The sequence below is a fragment of the Borostomias antarcticus genome (assembly GCF_949987555.1).
Source record: "Borostomias antarcticus genome assembly, chromosome: 3".
Lineage (NCBI taxonomy): Eukaryota > Metazoa > Chordata > Actinopteri > Stomiiformes > Stomiidae > Borostomias > Borostomias antarcticus.
Window position 1 is genome coordinate 12,020,887 of NC_140236.1, and position 22,780 is coordinate 12,043,666.

A 22,780-nucleotide genomic window follows, 5' to 3' on the forward strand; every position below is an offset into this window, starting at 1 on the left:
TCTTTTATTTTCCTGTCCCATTATAAAAAATGTAATTCAACCTCTATGTTAGAACAAGTTTTGGGGTTCTGGGGGGGGGGGGGGGGGGGGGGGGGTCAGATCTGGTCTCATGAACAGACGCTGGAAATCGACTTCCCTCGCCAGAGGCAAAACAAATCCAAATTATTATTATTCCACTGGAATCAGCTGTTTTGTTGGTTACATGAACAGCAGTACCAGTGAACTGTAGCTAGCTGGCTTGCTTGCATACAGGCTAGATGGTTGGTTCTACAGGCAAGATGGCTGGTTCTACATGCTATGGCTGGTTCTACTGTACAAGCTAGATGGCTGGTTCTACAAGCTAGATTGCTGGTTCTACAGGATAGATGGCTGGTTCTACAGGCTAGATTGCTGGTTCTAAAGGCTAGATGGCTGGTTCTACAGGCTAGATGGCTGGTTCTACAAGCTAGATGGCTGGTTCTACAAGCTAGATGGCTGGTTCTACAAGCTAGATGGCTGGTTCTACAGGCTAGATGGCTGGTTCTACAAGCTAGATGGCTGGTTCTACAGGCTAGATGGCTGGTTCTACAAGCTAGATGGCTGGTTCTACAAGCTAGATGGCTGGTTCTACAGGCTAGATGGCTGGTTCTACAAGCTACATGGCTGGTTCTTCAGGCTAGATGACTGGTTCTACAGGCTAGATGGCTGGTTCTACATGCTATGGCTGGTTCTACTGTACAAGCTAGATGGCTGGTTCTACAGGCTAGATTGCTGGTTCTAAAGGCTAGATGGCTGGTTCTACAGGCTAGATGGCTGGTTCTACAAGCTAGATTGCTGGTTCTACAGGATAGATGGCTGGTTCTACAGGCTAGATTGCTGGTTCTAAAGGCTAGATGGCTGGTTCTACAGGCTAGATGGCTGGTTCTACAAGCTAGATGGCTGGTTCTACAAGCTAGATGGCTGGTTCTACAAGCTAGATTGCTGGTTCTACAGGATAGATGGCTGGTTCTACAGGCTAGATTGCTGGTTCTAAAGGCTAGATGGCTGGTTCTACAGGCTAGATGGCTGGTTCTACAAGCTAGATGGCTGGTTCTACAGGCTATATGGCTGGTTCTACAAGCTAGATGGCTGGTTCTACAGGCTAGATGGCTGGTTCTACAGGCTAGATGGCTGGTTCTACAAGCTAGATGGCTGGTTCTACAAGCTAGATGGCTGGTTCTACAGGCTAGATGGCTGGTTCTACAAGCTACATGGCTGGTTCTACAGGCGAGATGACTGGTTCTACAGGCTAGATGGCTGGTTCTACAAGCTACATGGCTGGTTCTTCAGGCTAGATGACTGGTTCTACAGGCTAGATGGCTGGTTCTACATGCTATGGCTGGTTCTACTGTACAAGCTAGATGGCCGGTTCTACAGGCTAGATTGCTGGTTCTAAAGGCTAGATGGCTGGTTCTACAGGCTAGATGGCTGGTTCTACAAGCTAGATGGCTGGTTCTACAAGCTAGATGGCTGGTTCTACAAGCTAGATTGCTGGTTCTACAGGATAGATGGCTGGTTCTACAGGCTAGATTGCTGGTTATAAAGGCTAGATGGCTGGTTCTACAGGCTAGATTGCTGGTTCTAAAGGCTAGATGGCTGGTTCTACAGGCTAGATGGCTGGTTCTACAAGCTAGATGGCTGGTTCTACAAGCTAGATGGCTGGTTCTACAGGCTAGATGGCTGGTTCTACAAGCTACATGGCTGGTTCTACAGGCGAGATGACTGGTTCTACAGGCTAGATGGCTGGTTCTACAGGGTAGATGGCTGGTTCTACAGGCTAGATGGCTGGTTCTACAAGCTACATGGCTGGTTCTTCAGGCTAGATGACTGGTTCTACAGGCTAGATGGCTGGTTCTACATGCTATGGCTGGTTCTACTGTACAAGCTAGATGGCTGGTTCTACAGGCTAGATTGCTGGTTCTAAAGGCTAGATGGCTGGTTCTACAGGCTAGATGGCTGGTTCTACAAGCTAGATGGCTGGTTCTACAAGCTAGATGGCTGGTTCTACAAGCTAGATTGCTGGTTCTACAGGATAGATGGCTGGTTCTATAGGCTAGATTGCTGGTTCTAAAGGCTAGATGGCTGGTTCTACAGGCTAGATGGCTGGTTCTACAAGCTAGATGGCTGGTTCTACAAGCTAGATGGCTGGTTCTACAAGCTAGATTGCTGGTTCTACAGGATAGATGGCTGGTTCTACAGGCTAGATTGCTGGTTCTAAAGGCTAGATGGCTGGTTCTACAGGCTAGATGGCTGGTTCTACAAGCTAGATGGCTGGTTCTACAGGCTATATGGCTGGTTCTACAAGCTAGATGGCTGGTTCTACAGGCTAGATGGCTGGTTCTACAGGCTAGATGGCTGGTTCTACAAGCTAGATGGCTGGTTCTACAAGCTAGATGGCTGGTTCTACAGGCTAGATGGCTGGTTCTACAAGCTACATGGCTGGTTCTACAGGCGAGATGACTGGTTCTACAGGCTAGATGGCTGGTTCTACATGCTATGGCTGGTTCTACTATACAAGCTAGATGGCGGGTTCTACAGGCTAGATGGCTGGTTCTACAGGCTAGCTGGCTGGTTTTACAGGCTAGATGGCTGGTTCTACAGGGTAGATGGCTGGTTCTACAGGCTAGATGGCTGGTTCTACAGGCTACTTGCTTTTATTCTGATGAATAGTCCTCTTGCTGTTTTCAGTATTGTTCCTGTTTAAATAGATTCTGTTGTGGATCACAGCTCATTCAGACTAAAGAACATGACTTCAACATAAATACAGTTGCATAATAAATAGAGTTGTGAAAATTGTGAATGGCTCTCTCTCTCTGTTTGTGTACATGCATCAGTGTGTGTGTGTGTGTGTGTGTGCGTGCGTGTGTTCCTGTTCATTTGTCACCTCCCACCGTCATTAGAGCTTAAACAGTGGTCATTACAGTATGTAATTAGACAGCTATTATACCATCACTCTGTCTGTCTGTCCTCTCCTGTGTGTGTGTGTGTGTGTGTGTGTGTGTGTGTTTTTTAGTGTTCATCTATGTATGTAATTAGACAGCTATTAAACCATCACCCTGTCTGTCCTCCCATCTCTCACCATCTTCAGTCCCAAGTTTCACTTCTTCCTCCTCCTTCTCCCCCTTCTCTCTCTTCCAACAGCTTTCTGAGTTATCCCGCTCTTTTTCTCTTCCTCTCTCTATCCCTTTCTCTCTCTCCCTTTCTCTCTTAATCTCTTTGTCCACCTCTCTCTCCCTCTTCTGTTCACCTCATCCAACCTCATGTTACTGTATGTCCCTTGCTTTCTCTCTCTCTCTCTCTCTCTCTCTCTCTCTCTCTCATCCCTCCCCTCCCAGTGAGTTAATCACTGGAATTCAGCGGTTTTATCTGTCTCTATTCACACACAGAGGAGAGACACTGACTGCTAATCCCTCCCCCCACACACACGCACGCACACACACACACAAACACACACGCGTGCACACACACACACGCGCACGCACACACACAAACACACACGCACGCATGAACGCACATATACACACACACAACACACACAAGCACACACACAAATGCTTGTAACCAGATCAGACGCACACAGAGCATGTCTATAACACATTGCCTACTCGCTATTATTCTGATTGTGAACACGGATTTACAATGACCTGTTATCACAACACTGGTTTGTTAGCCTACATGTATGCACAGTCATCAATAGTTCTGGTGGGTCAAATTATCTTTGTTGAGAAACTTTTATTATACATAAAATTGGTTATTAGAGGGGATATCATCACTTTAAATGTGTGCCCCTGGTAATCCTACTAGAAATCATTACGGGACACCCGACCAGATATTCCTTAATGCATTCCTTTAGATCCAAACCTCTGAACTTGGGAACCTCATTTCAATGACGCCGAGCATACAAAGACATAAAATATGCTGTAGCTCTATAATGCGGTATGCTATGAATTTGATAGTGTTTGCTTTTAAGTGTTCAGCTGTTGTCTAGTAGGCCTATTGATTAACCCTCTCAGATAGGCTACTCTAGAAAACGCTTGACGCCCGATCATGTCTGTGCTCGCTGCTGTGAGATAAATTTAGAATAGATTAACCACCATTCGAAAAAAAAGTTTATGTTCCAAAACGGGCCTAGCAAAACTTTTGTTTCGTTCTTGCTCCCTACTTCTGAGTGGACGTCGCTCTTCTTGCGCATTTGGTAAACAGATAAATTCACATTAGCCTATTCTAAATTAAAATAATCCCTCATGTCCAGATGTTTTTGAACCTGTAACCTCCCAGCTGGTTGGTAAATGCCATAACCACTGACATACCAAATCTTTCCCAATGTTTGTACTCCTCTGGTCTTCTGCATTCGACAAATAGATTTGCAAGTTCACATCACCATAGGCTACTTTCTCAATACATGTACTGTACATACATCTCAAATGTTATATAGGCCTAATTATAGTTTATATATAGTTATAGTTTTCATTTGATTTCACGAAAGACATTTTTGCTCACCTGGTCTTGTGCATTCCATAGCCTAAATAGATCCGAAAGTTCACTTCAAAATAGGTTCATTATCCTTATCATGGATAAGGATAATAGGTTCAGGATCCTTATCATGGATCGGGATAGTGCAAGTTCAAACTTCGCTGACCACTAAGGTGTTTTGTCGTATAATTGCAAACATTTTGATTTGATTTCTCTGAATAGGCTACATTCCACCCTAATGTTACCAGTCCCTCACTAATCTAGGAAGCCTAATTAATTTGCTCCGCTGCCACTACAAGTTGATTGATCAACAATGCCTCCTGGTGGTTAGTGTGCAACACTGATCTACTCCACCAGTGAATATTGCGCACCGGTCTGGTGTCGCAGCGCTCACACCCGCCTCATCGACCCGCCTATCAATGAAGCCTTGTGCATTGTGACAGGATGCCTGTGTCCCACCCCTATGGACAACCTTCCCATCCTCACGGGCATCCAGCCAGCTGGCCTCCGCCACACAGGAACCACAGCACGTCTCGCCTGCCGGGCCGTGGAGACTAACCACCTGCTCCACGACAAGCTCACTGCAACAGTGGTGTCGAGACACCCTTCAAGTCGACCCTTTTGAGCCTGCCGCATGGGATCTCCTGCAGCAATGCAGAGATCTTAACATCAGCGAGGCAGGATGGGCGGACTACATCTGGCGTGCGGAGTGGGAGGCGAACACCTCCAGACTCCGTGATTTCATCCCGGCGCCGGTCCTTCCCCTCCCGGGATGGACCTACCCAGACCGGCGTGGGTGAGGCTTAATCGCCTCCGGACCGGCGTTGGACGCTTCTGCTTCTCGATGCACAGATGGGGCTTGGTATCCTGTGTGGCGTGCGAGTGTGGTGTTGAGGAACAAACCAGGACCGTCCGACATACCGGACACCCAACGGAATGCATGTCCTGACGGTTTTGGATGACGAAACGGTGACATGGCTCCTGGAGGAGTGCCCGGATATATAGCACAGGTGACCCCTCACCCAGGCTCGGGTGGTAAAAGGATAGCCTCCCGGCCCCGAGCCTGGGGAGGAGCGGGGAACATAACACCTAACCCGCACGAAGAAGAAGAAGAACTGCACGAAAAGACATTGGTGGGTCACCGCACCCTGATGAAGGCCTAGCGCCGAAACGTTGGTCTTTTTTATGTCTTATTAAATCAATTTTTGCATCTGAGAAGCCAGAGTGTGCGGCATCACTTTCTTTGTTCAATTGTCTACTGCCGCTGCCAGCACCTCACCACACTAGGTGAGCGCTCTGCTTCATTATGGATCACCGCACCGCCATGTTTTGCAAGTTCCAAAATTGGAGGCTCAGGCTCTGTATTCTAATTATGTCCATTGCGGTCTGATTGCAGTCCGCTGAGTAAACCTCATGTCTGATCCAGGAAGTGGGAACTAATAACGTTCTTCGACAGATCTTTCAGGGTGAGGATTGACTACAGCTCGTCTGACTTCTGATCTGGCCTGTGTGAGGTCTTTGTGGTTGTTATGGTAACAGAGGGGATATTTTTAACCAGACCTGGGTCCAGATACTCATGAAATCATTCCAATTACTTATATTATCTTGCTTGTTCGTGTCTGGACTGTTCCACACCCACCTGACACTGCAGACAGACCCTGGTCTGCTGTTACGGGGTCAGAGGTCAAACTTACCAGAGGTCGGAGGTCAGGGTGGGTCAGGATGTAGCCGTTGTTGGTGATGGCGAACGCATAGCCATGAATGCCCAGCTGAAACCACACACACGCACGCACGCACGCACGCACGCGCACGCACACGCACACACACACACACACACACACACACACACACACACACACACACACACACACACAGAGACACACACAAACAAAGGAAGCAAGTGCATGACAGATGAATATGCATCTCATCAAGCACCCTGTTGTTTCCACAGAGACTCATTTGAATTTGCACAAAACACGGAGGTTACAATCTTGGCTAACAGAACACTTCCAAATGTCAACCGCTCTCACTGATCCCCCCCTCTGTCATGCGCAGCCCAGAGGCACAACACCGCTCTGAATCTCTGTAAAAACAAAAGGCCCATTTCATCAGATATGAGCTCAGTGCTCCAGAGCTGGGCAGCAAGTATGAATGCTGAGCTGCTGCATTCGAGACCCGATTTTTCCAGCAAACACAGTGTGTTATTGTATGTAAAGATATTTGTTACCTTATAAACATGTTGTTTTTTAACATGTGTAATGATGTGTGTTACCTTATAAACACGTTGTGTTAACATGTGTAAATGTTTGATGTTCATTACCTTATAAATATGGTGTGTTAACTTGTGTAAACATATTATGTTTGTTATAAACACGCTGTGTTAATGTGTGTGTGTGTGTTACCTTTAAACACGGTATATAATGTGTGTTACCTTATAAACACTGTGTTAATGTCTGCGTATGTGTGTGTGTGTGTGTGTGTCTGTGTGTGTGTTACCTTATAAACACGGTGTATGTGTGTGTGTGTGTGTGTGTGTGTGTGTGTTACCTTGTATTTGGGGATGGTCTTCAGCAGCTCAGAGACGGGAACATCAGTCCCCACAACGCCCAGCAGGATGCCTCTGTACCTCTGAGAACACACAACGCACAAACAACCTTGACACAACAAACCCACACACACCAGGATTTACAACTCTATAGAAGTGTGTTGATCAAGGCTCCGAACCGGTTCAAGGAACAGAAACAAAAACCGAAAACGAACTGTATTTTACGAGGAACAGAAACAGTAACGAAAACGAATGGTCTTTAATTGTTCCAGAACAGAAACGTTGAAATCTTTAAAACCGGTTAGAAACGTTATTTTTTCGTTCTTTGTAGTAGGCCTATATAACTTAAAATAATTTTAAAAAAGAAAAAAAGAAAAAAAAGCTTTTTATGCCGAATAGGCTAAATTAATTTTATGAAATTTGTATTTGTCTTGTCCTGTTTTGTAATGTAGCCTAGGCCCCTAAATCTGTTATTTTACAGTCAGGATCTTAAATGCTTGCTTAGCGAAATGAAGAGATTTAGATATTACAACAACACACCATAGCCTAGTTCAGACGTTTATGGTAGGGTTAAAGATTATTAGCCTGTGGATACAGTCGTAGCCTATACCATTATAGGCCTAGTGCCGTGTGAATAGGCGACGGGTAGGCCTAATGAAGCGCTCCGTTGAATGGCTATAACTTCCAATCAGGTAAGGGTTTTTTATCGGCCTAGTGATCAAGAGATAGGCCTATTAAATTTTTTGCACTAAATTATATTTGCTGTCGTATAGGCATACAAGTAGCAGCAGTCTGGTGGATGTCTCTGAAATGTGTATTGCCACAAGATAATATTTTTGTTTGCTATCTCAACTCAACTCAAATTTTATTTATAGAGCACATTTAAAAACGACTGTGGTCATGCCAAAGTGCTGTACAGGTAGTTGGCAAGACATAAGTTAATACATAATAAATAAATAACATAAAACATTATAAAACAAAATAAAAACAAACAATAGGCCTACAGGTGCAGAATAAAATAGCTTGCAGCAACAGTACAATAAAAGGGTGATGAGCTATGATGATGGATTAGGATAGACCTGCGCATAGTTTACAGTGTGGATTAAGGGCATACGGGAATAAGACTAATGTTGCGTATTTCTTGTAAGATAATCAACAAGGCTCACTACAGCACACATCACCAAGGCTAATATTGTTGGCAATAAGGCCACCACAACCCTAGACTTGTTGATTATACCTTACAAGAAATACTGTAGGCCTATAGAGTCTTAATAGGCTAACACCCAGTGAACGGAACGTTATTTTTCGTTCCTAAAGGAGTAGTAAAGGGAAAATGCATGTTTAGCCCTGTTTTAAGGTTACTTATGATCATATACAATGGTTCAGATCAAAACATTGAAAAAGCTAGCATTTTCGAGAAAGTTGATAATTGCTCTACCACCGTTTTGGTCATACAATGGATGTGGATGGGCATCTTGAAAAATCATTCAAAAACATGTTAAACTCTCGATTTCAAAGACAAGAAGCTCATTTTCCCTTAACTACTCCTTTAACCGGTTCAGGAACGCTATGTTGGTGGCGGAATACGAGAACGGAAACGTTAAATATGCTGGTTCTGCTTGGAGCGAATCGATTTAAAAACTATTTCATTTTTAAACCCTGGTGTTGATGCTGCCAGGGAAAGGGATGTCTGGGGCCCCCTGCTGAAACTGCTGCCTCCGCGACCCGACCCCGGATAAGCAGATGAAGATGGATGGATGGATGGATAGGTGTGTGTGTGTGTGTGTGTGTGTGTGTGTGTGTGTGTGTGTGTGTGTGTGTGTGTGTGTGTGTGTGTGTGTGTGTGTGTGTGTGTGTATGCGTGCGTATGCGTGCACTCACTGTCTCATTCTTGGTGCTAAACACAGGCATGGCTACTGTAGTCATCAGGACTGGGCCTTGACCATCCTCCAACTGAGAGAGAGAGAGGGAGAGGGAGAGAGAGGGAGAGAGAGAGGAGAGAGAGGAGAGAGAGGGAGAGAGAGAGAGAGGGATGAAACAGTGGAGATGAATGACATACAGTAGCAGCATCATTGTATCCAGTTTTTTTTCATTTCATTTCACATATTTGTTCACGTTTCATACATTGTACACTGTACTGTACATTACATGCTTATTTCCAATTTGGGCAAGCGAACTGGTCTCCCAGAGAAGCTATCTAAAGCTTGTAGTAGGGGCCATGAGACATTCAACACGATATACAGTAGGACCCCACTTATCCGAACCCAACGGGACCGAAGGTCGTTTGTATCTCTGAAATGTCCGGATGACTTAAACTTATGTTAAAATGCACCAAATTCAATAATTTGGTGCATTAAAAACAATACTTGTTTCATATAGACTCATAATAGACCGATAAATACCCTTAATTACTTGTGAAAATGCATCAAAATTGCAATCAAATAGCCAACTAAACTCATATAGCCTAGCCTATAATAGGATTACAGTAGCCTATAATAAAATAAACAAATTTCCACTTGAGTGCATGCTTTGATCAAATACAGTAGGCTCGCCTACTTTATTCTCAAATGAGGCCTGCGCTGCATCGATAGGCTACTGTATTCGCAGAACAAAATGGTATAGCCTATAAACAACCCAACATTAGACCAATTAGAGCAAATGATAATCAATAAATAAATAAATGAAATGACAGACAAGTTGTAGTGTCTTAGGCTATTGTAGCCTAAAAGAAAGTCTCTAAAACAACCGATGTAGACTAACGTGGCCTAGGCTGTAGGTTATTATTTAACAAATACAGTAGGCCTAGTAGGCTAATCTACATGCTCACAACACGTCTGTGTTCCTGAAGTCCATTAACTGGGAACGAAAAATGACTCGATGCTCCTCTGCTTCAGGTTGCTGACGCGCTTTCTGGCTACCAAGGAATGCAGCTCTCGCAGCAGACTCGTTTGCGTTTTGCGCTCGACATTAGAGTAACAAAGAAATTAAACGTGACAGTAGGCTACAGGCAACATGTAGGTCTACATACAGTTCTGTTTTTATTCACAGTAGGATACAGTAATGTAATGAAAATCCCACCAGTAACCAGATAGCAGGCTCAAAAAAAGAAAACGTTTTTAAGCCTGTCCGGTAGACCGGGAGGTTCGGATCTCTGAAGTTCGGATGAGTGGGGTCCTACTGTACATACAATTAACAATAAAGACACATACAGATATGCAACATTGCAATCCCAGAATTAGCTTATATATGTAGTTGTTGATATGAGCTTAACAGTTGTTTTTTAAACGTTGTTTGAAAATGGAGATGGACCGTGATGTTTTGAGACTGTAATTTAGCTCGTTCCAGATCTGTGGTCCCCAGCACACCACACTCATGCTGGTACCCACAGGCTTTCCTTGTTTGCCTACTGAGGTGTTTGTTTCTGATATGGTGGGTGTGGAGCGGACCGCAGGTCGGGAGAAGCTCACATACTTGTAGTCTATTGTTCAAACCTGAGACCACCTGATACATAGTGCAGGCATTGTGGAAGAAGTTGTATTCTTTGAGTCGTAGGATGTCATACGGTATAAGGCAAACAAATGACGGGTAGGTGAATTTGCCTGTGACCAAGACATGGCACAAATCATTTTCTTCTGGACAATTTCAAGCTTTTTGAGGTGACTTGGATATGTGTTGCACCAGATGATGCTATAGTAGTTTAAGTGTGGTTCAAATAGAGTTTTGTAAAGAGTGAGGAGGGCAGAACGTGGAAGCCGGTGTCTCAGTTTACAAAACAGACCGACATATTTAGAAAGCTTTTTTACCAGGTTATCTATGTGACATTTAAAATGTAAACAGTCATCTATGAGGACCCCAAGGAACTTAGTGGAGTTGACTCTCTTTATTTCCTCACCATTTATTTTAATCTGGAAGGTCATGGTCTCCATATTTTTTTGTTTTTTATTTGAGCAAAATATCATATAATTTGTTTTGCTGAAGTTGAGAGAGAGTTTATTTACTTTGAACCGTGAGTCCACGCTCAATAGTTCCTTATTCAGAAGGTCTTGAAGTTCATGAATATTGTTATGTGATATGAATAAATTAGTATCATCAGCCAACATGACTTTATGGAGGACCTTTGTGGAGTTAACCAGATCGTTTATATAAATATGAAGAGGAGTGGCCCCAGGATGGAACCTTGAGGGACCCCATATTTGATGTGTTTACGTTGTAAATTTGTTTCATAGATATTTCTATATTTATGTCTCTGATACAAGTAGCTAGTGAACCATTTCACAACTACTCATCTCTTTCGATAGTGGTTTAACTTTTCCAGTAATATGTTTAAATCAATTGTATCAAAGGCTTTGGACAGGTCTACAAATATACCGATACCATAATCAGCTTTGTCTAGAGCGTCATTTACCTTTTCAAGGAGATCGAGAATCGCGATACAGGTAGTACTTTTCTTCCTGAAGCCATACTGAGATGGTGTGAATATATTATGTTTGGTGAAGTAGTAACTGAGTCTGTTGTACACTACTCTCTCTACTATGTTGTACACTACTCTCTAGTATTTTGGAGAGTGTAGATATGGGACGATATTTGGTCCTATCGTTTTTGTCACCAGATTTATACATGGGTATAATTTTTGCTATTTTTGTTTTTTGGGTGACGATCCCTGTAAGTAAAGACAGATATATGCAGTGGGCAAGTGGCTCGACAATTTCATTTACAATGGTCTTTAGAATTTAGCTTTTAATCTCATCCATGCCAGCTGAATTAGAACTTTTCATAGCCATTATGATATTGCATATTTAATTTCTATCCATGGGCTTCAGGAAGAAATAGTTCAGATAATCACCTGTCAGATATTGTTTATATGACATTCCCTGCAGTTGACTGATCTTCTCTGAAAGATTTTCCCCAATAGACCCAAAGTAATTATTAAAATTGTTTGCAAGGTCAGCGTTGTTTGCATTGCCAGAGTCAGGAAGCACAGTATGTTTACGGCCAGTGTTTCTTTAAAGTCAGAAGAAAGGGCCTGCCGGTTTTCCTTTAGGAGACAGAGCACCGCCATCTTCAACAGGTGCCGGGTCAAGTGCTAGTTCAGGTTTGCCTTTACTAGACGCTGTTTTTGGAGGCATGTTTCAATGTAGGTTTGCCAGAAAATTGCAGAGGTAGTGTAATCCACTAGACAAGGTATAGACAAGACAATAAATGAGTGGGTTCTGAGGAGGTAGCATAGGGATTAGGTAGCATAGGTTTGGGAGCTAGACACACCGTGAGCCAGTCAGCCATCGTCCTCTGTGATTGCTCTGTGATTGGAGGACGATGGCTGACACGTTGGTGCACAGTGTTTGTCTCCTGAGTGATCCAAAGGTTTCTTAAGAGGTTCTTTAGAGGTGAGATAGAATCTATCTATCTATCATAGTGTCTATGTAATCTATTTTAGATGATAGAGATGTATCTATGTAATCTATCTTTAGATGATAGAGATGTACAGTATCTATGTAATCTATTTTAGATGATAAAGATGTCTATGTAATCTATTTTAGATGATAGACATGTTTCTATGTAATCTATTTTAGATTATAAAGATGTGTCTATGTACTGTAATCTATTTTAGATGATTAAGATGTGTCTATGTAATCTTTTTTAGATTATAGAGATGTTTTTATGTAATCTACCTTAGATGATAAAGATGTGTCTATGTAATCTATTTTAGATGATAGAGATTTGTTTATGTAATCTATTTCTAGATGTAACTGATGAGAAATAAAAACCAACAAAGAAAAGAGGATGTGTTTGTGAGTCGTTATCATAACAGCACAAGTAAGAAGAACATCACTGCACAGTGAAACATGGCACATTAACAAGCCAATCACCACACACTTCATCATCCTCCTAAAACAATCATCACATGCTCACAGGCCCAATCACCCCCCCCATCATGCATGTTTAATGCGTGTTCATAATGGGCCTTTAAATGTGTTTAATCATATCGTCTCTTTGATCTTCTACAGTGGAGTAAGCTTATCCAGAGGCAGTGCTTAACCCCCCCCAACGCCGTGATGTTTATCTTCTCCAAAGGCTTTCTAAATCTGGAGATGGTATCTCTTTACAGATTGGAGTCTGATACTGTTCTAGACAGATGGACATGTACTGATGCAGGGAAGGGTGTGTGTGTGTGTGTGTGTGTGTGTGTGTGTGTGTGTGTGTGTGTGTGTGTGTGTGTGTGTGTTGAAGGACATACATCTATGAGAGGCCGTATAGGTCATATTCCATACTTTACCTCTCACATACACGTGAATACTCTCACATACTGTACATGTGAAATCCTCTCACATACTACTGAAATGCAATAGTTGTTTCAGTAGTATGTGACAGCATATTCAGAAATCGCCATGCATATTTTTCTGAAGTTAGTGGAGTTTTGCATATGCATGTATGGCTTGTACCCACAGTGGATATAATGCTGTGTTTTGAGGATAATCACTGCTCTTAGGGACTTTCTGTCTCCATCAGCGAGCCCACACACACACACACACCACACCACACACACACACACACACACACACACACACACACACACACACACACCATGTCCCTAACGCACAAATAGACTAGGCACCATGTCATTCAAACCGAAGATCTACAACAATTTAACTTAGCGTTATTACACGGCTCTCTGAAATACTCGATTCTGATTGGAGAATCGCTAATTCTACCAGTCAATTTTTTCTCGATAATTGACCGACGTCAAGGGCAACCAAGCAATATTGACTGCTGCTAAGGGCAACACATTATGTATGACTATGGGCATGGAAGATTAAAGTTTTCTGAAAGTTGCTAAACATTCTAAACAGTTAATAACGGTTTTGGTTGTTGGATGTGATCTCTGAAAAAGCCCATTGCCCAAGCACATGAACCCATTTCTCTGGCAAAAGAAAACGTGAAGGCCTATATTAATGTTGTTGGCAAGTAGCCGTGTAATAAGTGGGATAACGTATGGCCAGCTGGTCATCATCCAAAAATAAGAGTCATTCAGGGCATCACAACTGAACACACTATCCGGCCCTTATTTTTCGATAATCACTGGCTGGCCATACATTATCCCTTACATAACTCCTTATATACCAATTCACTGAAAACATCACATTGGTATAAGCACTCTCTGTCACTCACGTCCCTTACACCTATCAACACTTTCCACATCTACAAGAACCAAGAAGTGTCTAGTGAGAGGGAGTGTGGCTTCAGTACCATGTGGGAGATGGGGGAGCGGTGCCCACTCACGGTGCTGTCGATGTAGGCCTCGGTCCACACCGTGTCGTGCTCCTGGTCGATCACCTTGGGCCTACTGAGCACGTGCAGGTACTCCATCACGTTCTCCTGCACATCAGCCAGCGTGGAGATCTGGGTGAAGTAGCCTGGGGGGAAGGGCGGGGGTGGAGGAAGGGGGGGGGGGGGGAGGGGGGGGCAGAGTTACTAGCGGTAGTCCTCATCCTGTAGCACCATCCGTATCTAGAACTCCGTTCCATCTGGACACACTGGAACGTCTCCTCTAAGACCACACGCACAAGATCATCGCTTCATCACCACCCTGCAATTCAGACTTCCCCCCATAGCAAGAGCTCACTGTTAAAGCTGATACAAGATTAGGTTTAGATAGGATATTTAGATTAGGCCATTTAGAAGTTACGCGAGTTAACTAACATTACTGGCAGGGATCAGCGGAAAACAGATATCTATAATAGTCTATTTGTTGAAAAATATATTTTACAACAGCAGCATCTCAGATGATTGACTCAATCAGAGACTAGGCATTATTAGATTGTGTTTATTTGAGGGCCACCAGTGTTTGAGTCCATGACTGTGGAGCTACACTTTACTAACATTACTCAGGACTTGGATAACCCAACTATAACGGGCTGCATGATTTGGATTTAACTTTCAAAACAGCACGAGAAGGGTGTCTACTTATCCTAAATGAGAAGGGTGTCTACTTATCCTAAATGAAGTGGATTAAACGGGATTGGGTTACGAGATACGAGAGTCATGAAACGATGGGAGGATCCGTTAACGTAATCCTCAACGAGCATCTAGCTATCTAACATTACTAAGTGGTTATGGTTGTATGTACAGTACACTTGGAAAAGTAAAAAAAAGTCATTTAGATTGATAGATTCAGGTTCGAGAGCGTCAACTTGAGAAAGCAACAGCGGTTTAATAGTATAGCCTAAAAACTGATTAGAGCGGGGAGTCCTATTTTATCATCCTGCCATTCCTTTGCGGTCCCCAGCCATTGTTGTCATAGAATGTATCTGTAGTTTATTTAGTGTCTCCCTAAAAGCTTGGTTGTGTCGGCATAAATACAGTGCGCCAGGCCGTAATCGAGTCCAGTGTGCACACGGTGGCTTACTGTGGTGTCCAACTGCCCTGTCATTTGTTCTGGTTGTGTCAGCTTGTGCTGTACTGTGTGTGTGTGTGTGTGTCTGTGTGTGTGTGTGTGTGTGTGTGTGTGTGTGGGTAGCTGGGTGAGAGCACAATAGTTTTCCTGTGGGGGTGTAAATTCAATGAAAGTGCAATGCACAGTTTTGCAGTGCCGTAATTTAGGCTACTGTAGTTTTCCTGTATGTTTTATTTTATTTTTTGTACATAAAATGCTGTTTGCTCAAGAGCCCTTCTGATGCCTAGAAACCGTCAGGGAAAGCACACCACCAAATAATTTACACACTGTGTGTTTCGCTGGCTCTGGCATACCTGGTACCAGGACCCACCAGAATGAATATAGGGTTCTACAGCCCCCCTAATTCCTAGCCCCGGCTAGACTAACCCCTCACTAATCCTAACCCCCTCACTAACCAAGGGGAGGCTGAAGATAAAAGTCTCATTAGGGCAGTGCCAGTCTATCACTGACACACACACACACACACACACACACACACACACCCACACACAGATTGGTGAGCCCCCTAACACGTCTTATCTCTGTCTGCCGGAGGAAGTGAAGTCCTTCGATGCCACCCCCCATCCCAGCTAAATTTAGAGTCAGCCGGAAAGTGTCTGTCTGATGAGATGACAATGACCACACGCACAAACACACACATGCACACAGGCGCGCGTGCACACACACACACACACTATGGGGTGTGATTCGTGCCAGCGTAACAAACACTCAGTGCTTTCGTCGCCTGCATTGCGTGTATAAAGGTACTTTGGCGAGCTGATTAATAGGCGTGCATACGCACGCGTTACGAGTCGCTCGCATTCTCAGAGGGTGACGTGTCAAAAGTGCCGTGCCATTTTTGCGCACATGCATGTAACGTTTGCACACTCGTGTTAAGTCAGCGGGCACTAGAAGCTGCGAGCGGGGCTCATTTGTCCATATTGAATAAAAATTAAGAATATTTATTTGCACTCAATCAAATTCCAGGACCCTCCTTGCATAACCTTTCCTAGATATGTGTCGTTTTATCTCCACTATCGCTACATTTTCAAATAAGAGCGCGCATCATCAACTAGCTGTAGCATAGGGGTGCTGAGGATCAGCACCAAAACACGTAGGCTATAATAGTATAAGAATGTATTTTGTATTTTGACATACAGTAGGCTATGGCGCAAAAGGGATTGTGAGTGTAGGCTACACTAATTAGCCTACAATCAACTAGGATGGGCTCCATAGCCTAATGATTATCAATCCCAGCTGTGCGTAATTATGCGTCCTGTGTAGCCTATAAATTGACCTTGCTTTTCATTGTAAAATATTATGCTAGATGTGCTTCAGTTTTACGAGTCAAACCATGGCATGCCAGCCTTAACACGTGCGGGCGTTTAAACGTCTGTTGCGTACGTTGGCATGGCACGTTCCACACGTCACACTATAATATTAGCAAACCACACAAACGTGTGTCTATACGCACGCTTATTCGTTTGATCAAACTATAAGGTGTAGTGTTAGGTGTCAGGTATTTGATGCACATATTAGGAGTGACGTGTCAAAAGTGCCGTGCCAACGTTCAAAACATAGAACACCTGGCACACGCCTTTACGTGTTAACTGCGGGCACTAGAAGCACCGAGTGGTGGTAATTTGAACACAAGTGAATCAAAATGATAATTGTTTGCACTCGATCAAATTCAAGGACCCTCCTTTCATTAGGCCTACTTTTCCTAGATATCAGCATAGTTGTAGCATAATGTAGGCAATGTGTTATAATTATGTGCAAAATGATGACAATCACCTAAATCAAAAACAATGAAGCACATGTATTGCTATAGTTCGTTACCAAATGTTAGGCTTGTAAGACTCAACTTAATCATTATTAATTCCGCTATTCCTAAATATCAGAAGAGATATCTGTCTCACTCGCTCTCGGAGCAGGTATTGCGCAACACAAAGCAGGTATTGCGCAACATAGCCACGCGCGCCAGGAGACCCGCTCTGAGAGACAGAGAGAATGAGACATGAGTCTTTTTCTGTGAGGGAGGAAACACGAGCAATATTTTCAATCATGCTTTCCATTGATGAATCACGAATAATGTATATAAACAGTGCAAATAAAAATAAATCGAAATAATAGGCCTATTGTGCAAAAAAAAATAGCCAAACGAATTGTAGGCTACATTTGAAAGTGTTCAGCCTGGTGTAGGCTGGCCTATAGGCAAAAAAATGAATGCATTGATACTGCAAAATGGTTTCATTTGAGCTGAACAATACACAACTGATTTAATAATTTCTATAATATCAGGTGATTGCTTTGAATGTTACAAATTAGTTGAAACAGTGGTAGCGATTTGCAACCTGGTAGCCTACAGTCTGGGGAAGCTGGGCCTTCCCGCGCCACCACAGAAGTGGGTCTTCGCTCGTTCCAGCTCATCTTGAGTTGACGGCATAGTCCTCCTCCCCAAAGAAAGACCTGTAGGCCTATTGTTTATTTCGATTTATTTTTATTTGCAGTTTTACATTATTCTATATGTGTTTTTTTGTAGACCAATGTTTGAATAAAATTTGGCTTCAAAACGACATCTGGTAATTTACCTACATTTGATTTATTTTATTTAGAAATAGATAGCCCTCTATTGATAAGAAACACGTGTATCTGAACATTTGTTTTAAATTGCGAAGAAAGAGTCATTCAGATATTAGGCTTTATCAAAAACAAGTTGCTTAACATGTGCGAATTCCATTTATTGAGAATGCATTACCAATTGGCAAGGACGAGATTAGAACCAGCTATGATTTAAAGGCAACTGACCTTACACGTGCGGCCGCTAACACGTCTGCTGCGCTAGCAAGGCACTGGCACGTTTGACACGTCGCTATGCAATTTCTGCACACATTACAAGACGTACATACGTACGTTCATCTATGATTTTACCAAACTGTCATGTGTAGTGTTGGTGTCGCATATGTGAGGCGCATCTAACCTGTAGTGTTGCCGTCACGCACACGATGCGCAATACGTGTAAACAACATGTGCACAGCGTCTGCGTGACAGGTACGTTACAGCTATGAGACGTCTGTCTCTCCATTGTTTGTCAATGGAAATTATACACGTGCGTTTAGACGTTTGATGTCATCGCGTCTTCTTAAGTAGGCGCAAGTCAAGCGTTTCAGTATGGTGTGCTGGCACTAATCACACCCCATACACACACACACACACACACACACACACACACACACACACACACACACTTTCCAAACTGGCAGATAAAGGGGAGGAGTTTTGCAGAAGGAGTGAGGAGTTTGAAGTGGAGGGGGCTTAAGAAGAAAGGGAGGAGTTTGAAGAAAAGAGGGAGGGGTGTTGCAGGATCCCACCTTTATTAGCACACGCCATCCATTTCAGATTCTCTGCGAAGGCGGACTCCCGACCAATCAGGTAAGGAAATATGCGGACCTGTGTAGAGAAGAGGGGTACACACACACACACACACACACACACACACACACACACACACACAGGCAGATAGATGTCCATCATTATACTTCATCACCTATCAATTAGGCTTAATGTTATCATTAGGGCTGTCAATTTAATGTGATAATTAGATCCATTGGTTATTCAAAAAGTGTGTTAATGCAAATTCATTTTAATATTAAAAAAACAAATAATAATAATTAACCAATTTTTCCTAGTGGATTCCGTAGGCTACAGAGAGCAGACAGCACAGAATGAGTAGGCTAGGTCTACCTCACACAAACTGACCAATTGATCAATTAACTGCTATGGACTGCAAGTCAATTGTTATGGTAGAAGACAAGGGCTTAATGGAAGCGTTGCAAATTATGTCCTCCAATGCAGCGATAGTACAAGCCACAATCAAGAGGCACAATAGTTTTGAAAATCCACAGAAGTAATGACACAAGCTGAATATGTTGCTCAGATTGATTGATAGGCTGACACATAACAAGATATTGCAAATAATAACTTAATAAAACAATATATTGACTTCTTAAGCGACCTTTTGTAATGTCAATTCAATGCTTTACTCAGCTGCCACAATACTATGTTTTAATTGAAATATCTTATTATGGCTGTCTTTAGTGCACTTTCTGTTTTTGTAATTGTAGGCTACACATTGAGAACACTATTTATTTTCATAGTTGATTATGCATTTAATATTGTACAACTGCATTTGTTAATCTAATTAAGTATATGATACTGTTTACATCTTGTAATGTGGAGTTGCATAAACTGAACCCTGACATCACTAGTTAATCAGGGGCGTGCGCTACATGTATATACGGTGTGTCACCCATTGGTGCGGTAAGACTTTGACAAAGACCGCTAGACCAAAACGTTGTCTGTTTGATTAAATCACCCAGCATCGAGAGCTTGAGTGTGCAGGTTCATTTTTTCCCCCAGCTATTTGAAATATCTTAATTTGTTTTTTTTCCCAGCAAAAAAGATCATTATGATTAATTATATTACTTAATTACAGATCCCCTGTATTGAATTCCCCTCTGACTCTCTCCCCCACCCCCTGCAATTTTTGCACTAAACTGACTACTCTTTTGTAGTATTGCACTGCTAGTTTTTGCGATATGTCTGTATATTGCACTGTCCTGTCCTGTCCTTGCACTTGTCCATTGTTGTAATGTTGTAAAGCACCATGGTGCCGCAAAAAAAATCCTATGTATGTATAGTACAAATGGCAATAAACTAATTCTGATTCTGATTATTTTGGAAGTCCCATCCAACAAGGATGCATGATGGAATATGAGGAAGTGATTTTTTGTTTGGAGTTAGATGGGTTCTGACACATGTGGGTTCGACCCTCACCCACATACACCAAACACCGCATCACTTGAACCATGCCATTTGTTTGTTACTTTCCACATAGACTCATTCATTGGAAAGCCCAGTGATGATGATTACAGACTACGGACAACGTGAAGATGCATCAATAACTGATTTGTTTGATAGCCATTGCGCTCATCCTCTATCAGCTGCTGATTAGTTGGGTCTTTATTATCATTTAAAAGAGCAGATGATAAGGTCATAGACATGTTTATAACACTGTAATAGAGCAGATGCTTAAGTCATTGCCATTTACTCAGGATATTGATAATATATCTAAATGTGTGAATTTATCTCATAATTCATATTCAATACAAATACTTAGCACACACACTCATTCCACAATTCAGAAATCTAACTTTCTAGGGAAAAACAGCATGTTTTTGTGTGCGTGTGTGTGTGTGTACATGCGTGTGTGTGTTACAACTTTTTTTTTGTCCTGGCCCCGCAGTGGTGGAATGAACTGCCCACTGACGTCAGAACAGCAGAGTCGCTGCCCATCTTTCGCCGTAGGCTCAAAACTCACCTCTTCAAGAATCACTACCAGGATCCTCCCTCTTAAGCACCTATTGTGTTTATATTTTGCTACTCTTGCACTTTGCCGAGAAAACTAGATAACGCTCTTAGTCACTTGTTTAGAAAGGAGATGCACTTGTGAGTTTTGGTGTGTACTGTAGTAGTACACTGACTACCTACAGTGGGGAGCTTCTAGCACTTATCAATGCTGCAGCATTTAATTATTGTGGTATTTCACAAGGGAAATCATTTGGGATTTCAGCCAGGCATTATTTCATTTCAGTGATGCACCATCGCCAGGTGGCGTCTTTGAGCAGATTTAGCAGCACAGTAGAGATACACATCACAACATTAGATGATCTATTTTTATGTGAATCACTGCATGTACATTATCTGTTGTAAAGCACTTGAACTGCATTCATCTGTATGAAAGGTGTTATACAAATAAAATTGTATTATTATTATTACCTTGTTCTCAAACACTTTTTTTTCTCCATCTGGGTGTACAGTATCTATCTCTAGGCTATAGCTGTAGTCTGCCTATAATTTACACTTATATGTATATTATTTGTACTGTGTTATATTGCATATATTGCACATCGTATTGTATATCATGTATACTGACATAGTCTATAAGCAAAACGAAGGCAACATATTGTTATTGAAGTTGCTACTGGGACTTATTCTCATGAGATTTCGACCCCCGACAAAATCACCTCCTCTTTCTTTTCATGTCACTTCTACGGTTAGTGTTGTATTTAGTACTGTAGGCCTATTTTAGTATTAGTATTGTACTATCTTAGAACACTGTGATTCCTTGTGTAGGCTATGTTGCATATTTGCATATTTGCATTACTTTCATGAATGCTGCAACGTACGAACAACATGTTCATGAACTCTAGTACACCTAGTATAGTGCAGTATTTCAGTATAGTGTGATGTCTCTTACCTTATTGTATCTATCTATAATATTTTGCCGCTATGAAAATCCAAATTTCCCACCCTGGGGAATAATATAAGATATCCTATCCAATTAACTATAATATCTATTCATGAATATCATGAATTGGTCCGTAGGCCTGGATGTAAGCTATTGCATCCTCTGTGGTTCTGTTGGGTCTGTATGCGAGTTATAGAGGGTCCAGTGTGCTGGGCAGTGAGGTGCAGATGTGTTCCTTGGCCAGCTTCTCAAAGCACTTCATCACCACGGAGGTGAGAGCTACAGTACCGGGCGGTAGTCATTGAGGCAGGCTGGTCTTGGCTTCTTCGGTACGGAAATGATGGAGGATTTCTTGAAGCATGTGGGGAGGGTGGACAGGGCCAGGGACAGGTTGAATGTGTCACACTGAACTCAGGGACAGGTTGAACGTGTCACAGTGAACTCAGGAGCCAGTTGGTCGGCGCGCGCCTTGAGGACCCGCCCTGCAGTACAGTCTTGTCCCACGGCTTTCCTGGTGTTCACCAGTTCAAACGTCCCTTCTGACATTGTGTTCAGAGAGAGTGAGAGCTCTCTCTTCCCTTCCGTTCTCCTCCGCCTCAGGTGCGACGCGTCCGGCCGTTGTTGGTCTCAAAGCGAGCATAGAAAGTGTTGAGGCAGTTCACGAGAGCAGCGTCTGCACCTCCTGAGGAGGATGAGGATCCCTTATAATCAGTCATGGTGTTTAGTCCCTGAGGTCTGAGCTCCTGAGGTCACTTTGTTTGAATTTCAATTCCATCTTCTCACCGTATTCCATCTTGGCTTCCTTCACTGCTCTCCTTATGTTGTATGTGTGTGTGTCTGTGTGTCTGTGTGTTTGTGTGTGTGTGTGTGTGTGTGTGTGTGTGTGTGCGTGCGTGCGTGCGAGAATATATTCCTGGCTGTCTTACTTTCTCTTGTTTTGTTCATTGTGTGTGTATGCGCTTCACCAAACCAGCTGTAGCCACCAGCTCCAGTACAACCCAGG

The 22,780-nt window shown here is 42.8% G+C and overlaps 1 protein-coding gene across 1 annotated transcript in view; it reads right to left on the reverse strand.

Moving 5' to 3' along the window:
* The window catches only part of cacna2d3a (calcium channel, voltage-dependent, alpha 2/delta subunit 3a), a gene marked incomplete at both ends in the record, with an annotated part of 255,462 nt that overhangs the window by 102,046 nt on the left and 130,636 nt on the right, over positions 1 to 22,780 (reverse strand). The window contains 5 exons of the mRNA XM_084436018.1: positions 6,186 to 6,260; positions 7,039 to 7,119; positions 8,918 to 8,989; positions 14,282 to 14,448; positions 18,839 to 18,917. Of these exons, the coding sequence (XP_084292144.1) occupies positions 6,186 to 6,260; positions 7,039 to 7,119; positions 8,918 to 8,989; positions 14,282 to 14,448; positions 18,839 to 18,917 (474 nt within the window). The remainder of the gene's footprint in view (positions 1 to 6,185; positions 6,261 to 7,038; positions 7,120 to 8,917; positions 8,990 to 14,281; positions 14,449 to 18,838; positions 18,918 to 22,780) is intronic.